Below are 13,897 nucleotides of genomic sequence, written 5' to 3'. Positions count from 1 at the left end.
GGCTGGAACTTCGTCTTTAGTGAAGAGTTTTTCACTTCGAAGTTGACTTAATCTTGAAGAAACAAATAAAAGAGTTGGCTGACAGCTTCCGGGGTCGGAAACTGATATTTTCATACTTTACGCTGTTTGTTTGGTGAAGTATTTGCAAGTTTTGTTTGAGTCTCCTGCTAATTAGGGCACGGTAGGTGAAGTTGTTTGTATTTTCAACCGTCTTGGTGCAAATTTTCGCGCTGAAATTATGGTCGGAGGTGTATCTAGATTAGTATAACGCTATGCCCGAATGCTAATATTTATCCCGGGATCCTAAATCAAATCAAAATCAAATCAAAATTATTTATTTGTTGAATATAGGTGTAGGTATGGTGTTGTTATAATAGGTAGGTACATGTTGCTTAAAACTATATTCTACCCTAAAGGGTGTACAAATTTTTTATATATCAATATGAATTGAATTTAAAATTATTTATAATACGAAAAATACATTATTAGCTAATTATTATGTCAATAAAATTTTAACCATGCAAAAATTACAAAATAAAATGATAACATTCACATTTAATAAATATACCTACTTAACTAAAATGATTTCATAAACATTCATTCTAAAATCATAAATGGGACATAAATTATATTTTATCTTGGAGAAACTCATTGACATTATAGTAGGCTTTTCCAATTAAGAATTGTGACAGTCGTTTTTTAAATAAATGCAGCACTTGTATTTCCCTAATAGAGGTTGGCAGATGATTATAAACTAACGGTGCCATACCGAATATACTTTTTTTAAATAATGCAGTTGAGCGTCGTGGAGAACTGATTTTGTTTTTGTACCTCTCGCTATTGAAATTGTCAAACAAATCGTAATTAGTTTTTACGAAAGTGGCTACCTCTAAAATGTATAAGGAAGGCAATGTTAATATTTTCAGTTCAATAAAGTGGGGTTTGCACGTATCCGTTGGCTTCAATTTTCTGATTGACCTAATACACCTTTTTTGAGCCTTGAAGGCAATTTCTTTGTCTGTAGAGTTGCCCCAGAAGATAAGTCCATATCTCAGAGTGGAGACAACATATGCGTAATAAGCAGCTAGAACTGCTTTTTGATTTACAACTTTAGACAGCATGTGTAAAGCATAGGAAAATGTATTTAATTTCATGCAAACTTTAACTATGTGTTCTTTCCATGTAAGATGTGAGTCAATATTTAAACCTAAAAATTTTGTTGATTTAATTTCATTTATGATTTTATTATTATATTTTATGTTAATATTATTTAATTCTGATGTAAGTCTGTAGTTATTTTTAAATGTCATTATATTTGTTTTGTCAAGATTAATTAAGAGATTATTTGCAGTTAACCATTTAATCACGTCCGTTAGTGTGTTGTTGATGTCAGTTTCTAAGTTAATGATATTTTTGTTCTTAAATAGTATAGTGCTATCGTCTGCAAACAATACCATTATATTTTTAGTTTCTCTAGGTAGATCGTTTATGTAGATTAGAAACAGAAGGGGCCCAAGGACACTACCCTGAGGTACACCGTATTCAACCTAAGATACTACCGTAAGATACTATCATCATTATTATTATTATACAGTCAGTATTATCCAAAGTATTAATATAAGTATATGCATTATGCATTCTCACATAAGTTATCTTATGGTTATGACAAAGATGATACATTTCCAAAAATTTCAAAACTCCAATACAAATCTGCGGTTAAGTATACTATTGAACATTCAGGACCCGTCTAAACAGAAAACGTGACACCCCTAAGAGCGAAGCAAACAACACACTCAGGGCTGCCACTTGATGCAAGTGTGTGAGTGTCGAGGGCTCTCGTGTCGGCATTCACGACCGTTTTAATGACAAGCGGAAGAACCTGTGCTTTAAGCTCAAATGTTGGTTGGAAGAAGTTTTCGGTGGTTATACCGTACCAATGCGCGGTATAACCACCAAAACTAGTGAAGTACACAACATAACATAACAAAAAGCACACCACTGAACACATCCTTAAATATTTTGTGTTACAACTCCAATTAGGTATAATGGAACCAATACAATAAATGAAAACGGTTTAACATCATTTTTTGAAATTGATTCGTGGAAATTGCTACTTATTAACTGTAGATTGCCTAGCCTAAATCTCTTATTAAGCACAAAATATCTAAGAATATGCTATGCTGTACAATGGTTCAGTAAAATTTCTAACTATACCTACAGGGTCGCTATAAGTTATGATCCAAACGAAACTGGGTTCAAGCTTAGGTACACACATACTCAAATCATCTAGAGGGTTGAAGTACACAATTTACCGATTGAGGACTTAAGCATTCAAGTGTCAATAAGCTATCTCAATGCCAACAGTGCCACTTAAGCTTAGCTTAGCCGTATTAAACCCGAACTGCCGTTTACTCTGCAAATACGATCCCTGTGAACTTTGGAGTCTGGAGGGAGACTCAATGGATGCAAGCCGTAGAGTGTAACGACATCCAGGAGTAAAGACAATGACCCCATTAAGGCTAGCGACACTTTGGAGTTATTAACTCTACGAGCATGATGGCCAACTAAATTACAGAATCGTGACGGTGACGTTTAATTTAATTACTTTGCTTAAAATCTTATTTACATAAATAAAACATTCTTACCGTATTATAAAAATAATATGTCTTGAAAGAAAGTGCCCAGAAATTATATATGTACAATTGTACACCCAAGAAATGAGCATAAAAATACACTAGTCTATAACTAACATGATAGATGCACATCATGTATAAACTTCTAACAACAGCCGTTTTCAGACGCGTGAAAAAATCACCAGTGCTTTTGGTTTAACTTTCCAAAATCGCCTAATATCTCACAGAAATGTGTCGGAAATTCCATTCTAATGGATTAATGAGGTACAACGGCATTTTGCGGCGACCGACAGAATTACTCCATTTTCGGATTAAAGAATAAAGTGCGTCCATTAAGAGGGGCCTTGATACACTTTCAGGATAAAAACGCTGAAAGGAATCAGTCCATCAAAGGTCCGTAATCTCTTCAGTTTAATGAAAGGAACCCTATGATTCGTTGGGGAAAATACTTAGAAGTTTACTGAATGCAGGAAAAAGGCAATAGAACTATAGGTAGGTACAGAAAATAAACAAGAAACTACGCATTTAATGGGATATAGAGGCACCTGCCTATAGTCCCTATTTATACAGGTTTTTGCAAAAGTTATAAGTAAGCCGAAAATTGTGAATTTTGTTTCGTGAATAAATTATTTATTTATTATTCAGAATGACCCTCTGAGTCACCCCACAGTAATTTTGGAACGATAGCAAAAATATGCCTCTTACCAACTATGTACCAGTATGTTCCACACTTTTGGGTATATTCCCTAAATTTTTAAGCTGCGTTTAAATGTCACTGTCAGTCCTTTTGGCAGGTGATCGAGCGATACTCGGCCTTTCTGTAAAAAGCTTGAGTGGCCCTCGTCGGGCCGCGTTGGGCCACACATTTGGGCCACTTGCCCGCCTATTTACATAAAGGGGTCAAGAGCCTTCCGCCATTGGGCGGCACATCACAATTTTGGAGCCTTTTACACTCTCCGCTGAATGCAAATGGGAGTGTTATGTTTCAGAGCCTTGATTTTTTTTTCGTCTAAGTAGAGGGTCGTTTCGGGTTGTCGGTGATAGATTTTATGTCAGCTAAGGTTGTGTAAAATATCTGGAATGGCTTTTTGAAGGTTTTAATTTTTTTCAAGGATATATTTTTTACTGCATTGCAAATTTAATTACTTATTTGGCAGTTTTTTTACAAAACTACAGTGCATTCCACAAGGCAGCAACAATGAATTTTGAACCTTCAGTAAAAAATATTAATCTCCCCAAAGGTCCTAAGTAGACCCGTGTAACTCGATTCCCAAGTAAGGGCACATAAGACCTCCCAAAGTCAGTTAAACTGAGTTATGGCTTGCGCGATTACCTCTTAGTTTTTGTTCCAAACAGGGTAGACAGTGCCAAAAAACTTTTTACAGTGCCATGGCTAGTATAACGGATGGCTACCGACTTCAGCAAAAATAGGACGGGAAAATTATGATGGATTTTATAGTAAAAATTCATGAGTTTGAAAGAAATTTGAATGAGGAGAAAATGATAATGTGGAAATAAATATCATAAATAAATTAGTTTACACAAGTATTTACCCTTGCAGAGATACATAGATATCCTTACTAATATTATTAATGCGAAAGTAACTGTGTCTGTCTGTCTGCCTGTCTGCCTGTCTGTCTGTCTGTTACTCTATCACGCCAAAACTACTGAACGGATTTGAATGAAATTTGGTATACATATGGTATAGACCCTAGGAAAGAACATAGGCTACTTTTTATCCCGGAATTCCCACGGGAAAACTTTTTATCTACATTCACTGTCTAAAACCACAGAATAATAATAACTATGGATGGATTGCGGGGTGACAGACGCGGAGGGGACGAGGTACCCAAGACGACAGCGGGTAGCGGGAGAGGTAGCGGGGAAGGGCAACGCGTGCACTGCACGTCATTATTTCGGCAGTCTCGGCCGCGCAGTCGAGGCGGCCACATGTGTTGTAGAATCTGTCATAATTTGAGTACGACCCACACGAGACCACTGATCCTGAGACCATTAGTCTCAGGATGAGTGTTGAGGCCAGAGCCACCATAATCCTTGGAATATTTACCTTTTTAATTTTTATTATCTATGATTCGTCAAAACAACAAATCGTATAATTTTGCAAATAGAAGTAACAAATAAATTATAGATCGCATTATAAAACTATAATCTTCGGAGGCTTCCTGTAGAACCGTGTGCCGAATCAGCCCTGCTTGGTGCGGCCATAATGAGGAAGGCAGACTTAATGACACGACAGACTAAATGAAAACGATGATGAAGATGATGATGACGAAGACGATGGACAAGTTCAAACAGAGAGTGAACATTAGGGTTTCTGGTCGAGAATTCTCGAGCTCGAGAAGATTCGAGAAATTCGGCTTGATTCGAGACGAGAAAAAAATCTGAAGACTCGAGAATTTCTCGAGCCTTGAGATAAAAATTAAGAATTTTCAATTCTTATTTTCCTGCGCCGCTTAAAAACACAGACGCATACCTACCAATCATACCATGCGCGTGTATTATGATTTATTATGTTTCATCTCCATTTAAGCTAGTGCTGTACTGATAATACCAATGAATGATTAAATGATAACGCAGTAATAGTTACGTACTGTTTCTTAGTTCAGGTGGACCAAAAGAAGTCATCCGATGGTGTTTGCCTCTATTTTTTTTGTAAATGAAAAATTTCAATTCTGTTTTTTGATTATGTTTATTTGAACGTTTACAATATTATTGTTAAGTCGAGAAGATAATAACGGCTAAATGGGCGCCGTCACAATTGATTGCCATACGGCCTCGTTTAATGGCATTTCTCATCACTTCAGTGAGAACTTCGGGCGAGAGATTCTAGCGCTCGTGTCGGATGTTGTCCTTAAGGGCTTCCACAAATGAGAGCATCTTCCAATAGGGTGATTACTTTTGGCCAACCTTGTACTAGTGATTAGTAGCCAGCTAGACAGCTAATTATGAGTATTAGTAAAGTATTTTATTTGTGTTTAAGTTGACAAAGTATAAAAAAGGGAGATTTAGGGTTTTTTTTTAAATTAAGGCTTTTTTCTAAAGGATTTCTTAGAAAGGCTCGAGACTCGAGAAGATTCGAGAATTTGGGCTCGAGAATTCTCGAAGCTCGAGAACGAAAATAGGTCGAGAAATCAGAAACCCTAGTGAACATGAAAGTGAAAGTGACATGGAAATTAATTTATAAAATAAAATACTTTTACATAAATGAATACAAATAGTCTGAATAGGCTTAACTGCCATAAATACATTTATTTGAATAAAATAAATAATGAAACTAGTTTTAAGAACCTATATACCTATCAACTTCATTTACTATTAAATTACGTCACAAATACTCTCACGGGCAATAAAAAGTTCCACTCACAAATTGCCGACACCATGAACAAAATATTACTTAACGTTTTTAGTTGTTAATATCCTGATCCTCTGTTAAATGTACCTACTTGAATGATGCGGAAGGCGCCATTAAGCTAGATTTTTCCGTTTGGGAGTAATGTGGTGCTTTTCTTACTGGAACTTTTTCATTGCTTGTGAGTGTAGTTACAAGTCATCGTGAGATTTATCCGGGCAAACTTTTCTCCGTGTGTAGTCGTGTTCTAAAATGTCGTGCTACCTCGCCCCCGCCACCTCTTTTACCCCGCAAGGAGGGTCGCGCACGAAAAAGTCGATCTATAGTACGAGCTAAAACAAAATACCTTTTTTACCACACGTAGGTATAAGTATATGCAGAAATGATGAGACAGGCACTTAAGTCATTTTACGCACATTCGTTTTATTCGCGCTTATTGTGTTAAAGCTTTGTAGTAAAACGGCAACAAAGCCAGAGGTATCAATAAAGATAAAATCCTCAGAAGAGTCTGAAGATATAACTCCATGGCAGGGACAAGCTGATGTGCCATCTTATTTGATCGTCGGGACGTGAACCGAGTACAGAATACGCCAGACTTGGAGATTAAATAAAGTAGATAAATATAGGTAAGTACTATAGTATATGTATGTACTTGGTGATAGTGCACTAAGGGCCTCACCTTCTCGATGGGTATTTGAAGGTATTTACCGTTAAAACTTAGACAGATACTAAACTGTCAGAGTCAGGAGGCTGACAAAGGCTTCAAATAAATGTTTTATCCCCTTTTAAATGTTTTAGTTGTATACACCTATAAAACTTTACCCTGTAGATCGTGGTCCTACTAAATGGAATGTGTGATACTGCCAGTTATCCTTTATAAACAAAATAAAATGTAGTTGGTTTGTTAGTTTGACAAGGTACAAAAGTGTTTAGCTACTAATGAAGCTGACAGTACACACGTTTGGACGATAAACCAAGTCGTAAGCAAAAGTCAGGTCTCCCCCTCTCACCCCTCCACGTAACCATGATGATGCAGACGCGGTCAGACTGAAATATATTGTACAGTCAGTAAAATATTTATTTATATCTCTAGCGCAAAAATACTTTAATTTTATGGTCCATTGTTTTTATGCAGTTTAGACAGTTTAGAGCCAATTTCTCCATAGTCGGTTACCTAACCGACCAGGGATGGTTCATCAATTATACGTCATCTCCATATAAAATTCTTGACAGGTGTGTCAATGTCAAAACTCAACCACCTGGTCATGCTCTAAAGTCGCATGTTTTGCCAAAAGCGCTTTCAAACGGAAGAAATGATTCTTTTTCAATTGGTGGCGCTAGTTGGTTTTATACTGCACCTTAAACGTTAATGATAATAACGTTGTTTAACATGTACTCGACTGTCCTGGCTACATAATATCCGATCAAACGGTTAAAGGTCTTTAAAGATTTACATAATAGGTTTCACTTAATATTCGTAGCGGGACAAAGGAAGGGATGGTTTGCTTTTAACAATGTTTCAACATTTTCGTTCTTGACCTATTTGCTGAAGCAGGGTTGTTCGAGACGGCCTCTAGAGATATATGAAAAATTTAAATATAAATCGTCGTAACGGTATTAAAGGTTATAGAATTATAAAAAAATATATATCTCCATTAGCCGTGTAAAGCTTATAATAAAAAATGCTAAGAACTAACAGGTTAACATTACCTACGACCCACAAAACTAAATCGAAAATGGGTTCAGCGTTTGTTAGCTACGCTACAGATAGATACACACACACGTTAAACTTATAATACCCATCGTTATTTTCGGTTTAATAAATATTAAACGGTCTTGGCATTTTCCTGTGACTCAATTTTTATCCCCGACGGCTATCAGAGCGTTACTCCATTTATCAAAATGTATTTTATTACCAGCGATAAATCACGGCGGCCTTAAAAAATAATTATGTTTATCTGATAAAGATAAAATGCCTAGGTAGGTCCTTAGTGCATCTACTCATACAATATTTAGGCCCTGTTCCACAATGTCTGGTTAGTGGCTACTTGTGAGATAAAATACAAGCTCTGTTATTATATTTTTGACAGTGACAGCATGTATTATATCTCACAGGTAGCCACTAACCAGACATTGTGAAACAGGGCCTTATAATCTGAAAAAATAATGGATTTATTCTTTAAAAAATATTTTAGTAGTCTTCTTTTTTTATCCGTAGGTATACGTAAAAGTACCTATTATTTAACGATTCATATTATAACCATCTTATCACACTATTTATAATACCTAAACATCATATACTTACCTATAGTAAAAAGTTTTATTTTCATAACAATGAAAAGGCAAATATTGTAAGTAACGCGCTATAACGCCAGTAATATCCTTCCCATGCCACGTAAAAGCATTCCTTTGAGCGAGAACATGTAAGTACCTAAGCTCACTTTCCTAAGATACTGCCTTCGAGGCAGTGACATAAATATTTAGCCACCTATTCGGATACGCTAACAATATTGCCGCGCTACATTCCTCTGTTTTTCCAGAAAGCGAAATGCAATAAAACGTGTGTTAAGTGCCAACAACAAGCAAGCGAGTTGTGGTAAATAACAAATATATTGCGCCATGAAATATAAAAAAAACCTTGCCTAATAAAAGCCAGCTAAGTAAGTAGGTACATATAGGCTTATATTGCGAGCGGACAAATGAAAGTAAATTATGAAGTTATTTCTCTATTTCGCGCGTCCTGGCTGCAAAGAGAAAAAGAAAATGTGTCCTGCAAGTTAGTGTTTGAATTCCGAACTTACTTCACGTAAGAAGCTCGTCCGGGAACGCTGTGAGAATTTATTTGTTTTATTTTAAAGTTTATCCGTTTCTGGACGCATCAGCATGCGCAGGCTGGCGCTTCATTCGCGTTCTTTAACTGTATAAGATACTTTTGCTGCGAGACAATGGAATTTTATCCGCTCTAAACTGCACAGGATTTCTGCATAATTCTGTCGTTCACCGACTCTACGTTGTCATATAAAACATGCAGGTATTATACTCGTATTTTCTGTAATATAAAAACGGTATGAAATATTTGGCTTACGTTAAATATTATATCACATTTTTTGAGATAACTTCCTCCAAATGAGTAGAACTACATTTGATACGTGACATCACGAGTAAGCAAGAGCGTCAAAAAAAATCCATATAACTAGTGAGAGAGTAACTCAATTTGCGAGGACCCGAGGGAATGCAGCGCTGCAACTTTCCACAAATCTCATCATCAATGCATTGCAAGGGATTTAAAGTTAAAATAAAATCTCGCCATAATGAGACTGCATTAAAAATATTTTATTTCAGTTTGATATTATACTCGTACTTACGACTAGAACTTTAATCACAGTGAAGGTGAGTTTTCTTATGCAGTTTACATGTAAATGGTTTAATAAAAATTTATCCCTTTTGATGATTTTGTATTCTACTTATTCATGTTGCTGAAATGACCAGGTTGTAGATAAGTATTTACTTTTTAATTAAATCGAAAATTAATTATTACTACCTAGTACCTACATTAGTTGACTTTTTTGCATTGTGTTCGGTCCTATAGAGAACTTTCGTTTGGTCTTTAATCAGATGTGTTGATATTGCGTGGTTTAACAAAACCCTTTGTACACGGTTCCAACCGGCACTTCACAGCTTTTTCTTTTTTTCCAACGGTAAAAATATTCGACGCAAAATGGTCCCAGCGCAGCGGGTATCATAAAAAATCTATAACATTGTTAATGAAATTGTGCTCGATGGAATTCAAAGCTTTTGTCCCGTTCCAGTGCCAATATATGTACAGCAATTCCTTTGACTGGGCCTCCTGAATAAAACGGTTGAGTTCGTAGTTCGTTCGCACTTTTTAACCACCTTTTTTTTTTAAAAGAGTATACAGGGAACCTATTCAAATCATAGATAGGGGCGTTTTTAAACCAAGCCTTTCCAAAACGTTGTACGTAGCGGTAATTTTTCTAATTTTATATTTATTTATTTATTTGATACTTTATTGTACAAATATGACATAAGTGTACCAAAGAATATAACAAAACCAAACAAAAGATCTATGTCTGTGACCAATTGGTACATCTGAACATAGCGTTGCATTTGACCGCAGATGCTGAGAGTGTCGGTTCGGACGCTATGATTGGTCGCATTCAATGCATGCCGCCGCCAGAGTCCAATCATAACGCGGAAACGTCGAAATTCAACATGAATATAAATATTACAGTTACTTAAAAAAACTCGACATGTACTACATGTACTATGTATATACGACATACATGCGACATACTAATAAATTTACCATGAAATTATCTATAATTTTTCTTCTAGATAGGTATGAATTATCATTTATACCTTGTTCCATTAATCAAGTCCCCTGACAGGCCCACTGTACTGGATAAAACTCCACCATCGCTTATTGACCATGACACTTCATAATAGAACAAGAGCACGCCAGCTACCGTACCACCACCGAACAATAGCAATAATTAACAATCCATAAGCAGTGTCGTTCGCCTGTCAAATATCTTTCAAAGCCTAAGCATAGACTAGAATATTATAAAAAGTAAGTACCTACATCGATTTGACAAGCAAACGTCGCTGCTTAAGGATTCGGTGGTGATAGCCCCACAGCTCACCTGACAGCGGGAACCTCCAGAATGTCCCACTCCACGGACATGTAGAACTCCGAGAGGTCTACTCCGACATTCACTACGTTGCTGCCTGCGGCCTCGTCCATGTGGCGCAGGTCCACCTGCACAGACCACAGCTCAGTACCTGCACGGGGCTTGACAAGTTACTACAGACAAACTTTCAAGGGGAAATTAAGAAAGGGGATTTGTATTGCAAGTTTCAGTAAGTAAAGAATTTCAAGTTAAAGTGACTCTATTCAGTTATTGGTATTGGGTTTGCTTGCTATGTTTGAATAATTAATAATTTAGAAATACTTAGTAAGAATTTAAGTGGGAAACTTATTCTATCTTAAATCTAAGTTACAGTTTAAACACAGTTTAGTTAGATGCTTTAGTTACGCTTTAATTGATGCTAAGGGTTGAGGAAAAATATTATTCAGATTGTAAAAAATAATAGGTCATTATATTTTGTATGTCTGAGGTGGTTTGTTATCAACCAAATAGTCATCTGAATAATATTCGTCCTCAAAAGTTTATTGAGATTATTTATCTATGCTAGTTAGTGGTCACTCTGTTTATCCGATACATGCACTTTGTCACACAGTGTTGGAGCTACATTGGCGAGGGTCGCGGCTCAATGCAGCTACACTAGTCGAGCATCTACTGCGGACTCGGACAGACGGCCACAGTGTGTGCCAAGTGAGATGTACCTGCTCGGCATTAAACACAAACTTTACCACGATTAGAACGCTCGCAAAACGACGACAAAATCAACCGTAAGACACAGTAAAAGGTTTCGAACATGCGAAGTAATGACAACGCGTAAACACTGAAAACATCAATAACTAGAGACATGTCGAGACGACGCAGGGGAGGGGGGCCCCCGCTCGCGCGTGTGTGTCGAGCGCGCGCGGCGTGGCTTGCGCGTGGCGTGGCGCGTAACAGGTTGCGTGGCGCGTGGCACGCCGCGCGCGCCGCGTGTGGCATGCAGCGCGGCGCCGCCTGCGCACTACCCGCCAGGCGACGCCGCGACCACTACTGACAACTACTGCACTATGAAGTCATGTCGGGTCAAGGAACACTTGTGTCGTAAGGATCACGTAAGGTCACATGCAATGAACATTCAGCGACACCAAATAAACACAGACACAGAGGCTGCGATGTCGCCAAGAGGGAAAGGTATAAAATATGCAACATGATGACAGATTGAGCGCGAGAGTGTACTGAGCCAGTGGTCGGTCGACAGACCTCGTGTGCAGAGCACGGTGGTGCTTGAGTAGTTCGCGTGTGGGAAACATGTGGGATGGGCATGCGTGTGCGGCGAGATGAGGTGCGAGGCATGCGGGGGGGTGCGGCGTGCGGGGCGGGGCGGTGCGGGGCGGTGCGGGGGTGTGTGTGTGTGTGTGTGCGCGAGCGGGCGGCCCCCGCGGCGGCTCGTGGGAAGCGCTCGGCCGCGAGACCGCGGAAAGGCTGAGCGGGGGCGGGACCATCGGGTGGGAAATGGATCGAATGAATTGCATCCCATATCATCTAGTGGCTTCAATTTTATACCTTTCCGAGCCGAGCGAGGAAGGCCGATCGAGCTAAGTGGACCCGGCAGAGGAAATGCTGGAGCATTCGTGGTCACGCACGTCGACATTACCGCTACTCCACATACTTAAACATCACCAACTCAATAGAAATGTAAACTTGCAACATGTCAAAACTAAGCAGCGGCGGGGAGCGGGCGGCGGCCGCTCCGCCCGCCCCCCGCGCGCCCCGCGGCAGTCGAGGTGTAAGAGTGATAAAACATACCACATGGACAAAAAGGTAATGATAGTACACGACGAATACGATCGAGCCAACAAGCTATTGCAAGGACGTCGCGCGGGCCCTACGCTACGGCCGCGCGTCCAAGCGTACTGCGGGCGTCACCTTGAAGCCGTCATACGTCCAGCTGCCTAACTTAAGCACACAGGTTTGCACGTCGTAAGGAAAGAACTCGACGTCGATCGAGCAGGAGGACTTATAGACGGCGGGCGGCTGCCACACCACCATGCCGTTGTAGTACACGGTGGCCTTCGTCATCAGCGTCACCTCGTAGTTGCCGTCGGCGCTGCGGACAAACAGGGGCGTGAGCGGGGGCGCGGGGGGACCCGGCGCCGCCGGCGCATTTACCTTGAATCCGTCGTACGTCCAGCTACCGAACTTAAGAACGCACGTTTGCTCGTCGAAAGGAAAATATTCCACGTCTATTTCGCAGGAGGACTTGTAAATGGCGGGCGGTTTCCATTCGACTAGTCCCTGGTGGTAGATGGTGGCCTTGGTCGCCAACGTAACCTCGAAGTTGCCGTCGGCACTGCAAGGGGAATGCACATTTACTGCCGGCGCGGCAGGGGGGGTCCCCGCGCGAAGCTCATTATTGACGCGAATGTGTCCAGTGTTTTTGTACAATTTTGACCTCGCGATTGTTTAGGTGTAAGTACATATTTTGAATAATTAAATTGTTATGATTATTAAGTGTTGAATTTGCTGAATCGGAATGAGTTTAGTGTTTAGATTAGTTTGTGTTTGTGGAATGTGTGAGTGTACCGAATGAATTTTCAAGTCCGGACCAATTAGTGTAAGTTTTATTATTATTAAGATTTGGTTGTCTATTTCATATTATGTAAATTCGTTTTAAAAACTTGATGTAGTAAGTTTATGTAAGTACTTCAATTTTGTTCCAATTATTAGGTTTATTTTTATAAGCGGTTTTGCTAACTTTTCAAGTAAATTCCCTGCCAAGTTTTATTACCGAAAGCTGGAAGTTCTCCTCTTTCACGGAGTGGCGTTTAATTAGACCCTAAAATTTCTTTTCTTAACTGCAGTCCCAATTGTAGGCGACTTTAGATCGTCGAGTGGCGCTCTATTGTTCGTGCGATCATTATTTCTGTCTCGGGTTTATTACGAGCCACAACGACTCGAGTAAGCGTTAGAAAAGGAAGTAAAAATACATGTTACACGTTTCGTATCGCGGCGAGCGCGCGGCGGGCGCGCGGCGTGACATCTCACAGGCGCCCCGGTTGCAACTCTCTCTCTACATTACGTATTAACGCGACCGCGGCTTAAACACACCAGAAACATATGTATTCAAACAATAAACACACAACACTACATGCAGTTAATCTCTGTTATTTATTTAACTCTTTTATCTTTATATTTTATGGACAATAATAAACAACACTCACGTTAAAACACGACACATAAAAAGCAGA

The 13,897-nt window shown here is 39.1% G+C and overlaps 1 protein-coding gene across 1 annotated transcript in view; it reads right to left on the bottom strand.

Moving 5' to 3' along the window:
• The window catches only part of LOC105381623 (acetylcholine receptor subunit alpha-like), a 139,625-nt gene that overhangs the window by 63,856 nt on the left and 61,872 nt on the right, over positions 1-13,897 (bottom strand). The window contains exons 3-4 of the mRNA XM_038112229.2: positions 12,819-12,999; positions 10,668-10,783 (exon numbers count right to left, since the gene is read on the bottom strand). Of these exons, the coding sequence (XP_037968157.1) occupies positions 10,668-10,783; positions 12,819-12,999 (297 nt within the window). The remainder of the gene's footprint in view (positions 1-10,667; positions 10,784-12,818; positions 13,000-13,897) is intronic.

This window comes from Plutella xylostella, chromosome 9 (assembly GCF_932276165.1).
Source record: "Plutella xylostella chromosome 9, ilPluXylo3.1, whole genome shotgun sequence".
Lineage (NCBI taxonomy): Eukaryota > Metazoa > Arthropoda > Insecta > Lepidoptera > Plutellidae > Plutella > Plutella xylostella.
This window is presented reverse-complemented; position numbering and strand designations above follow the sequence as displayed.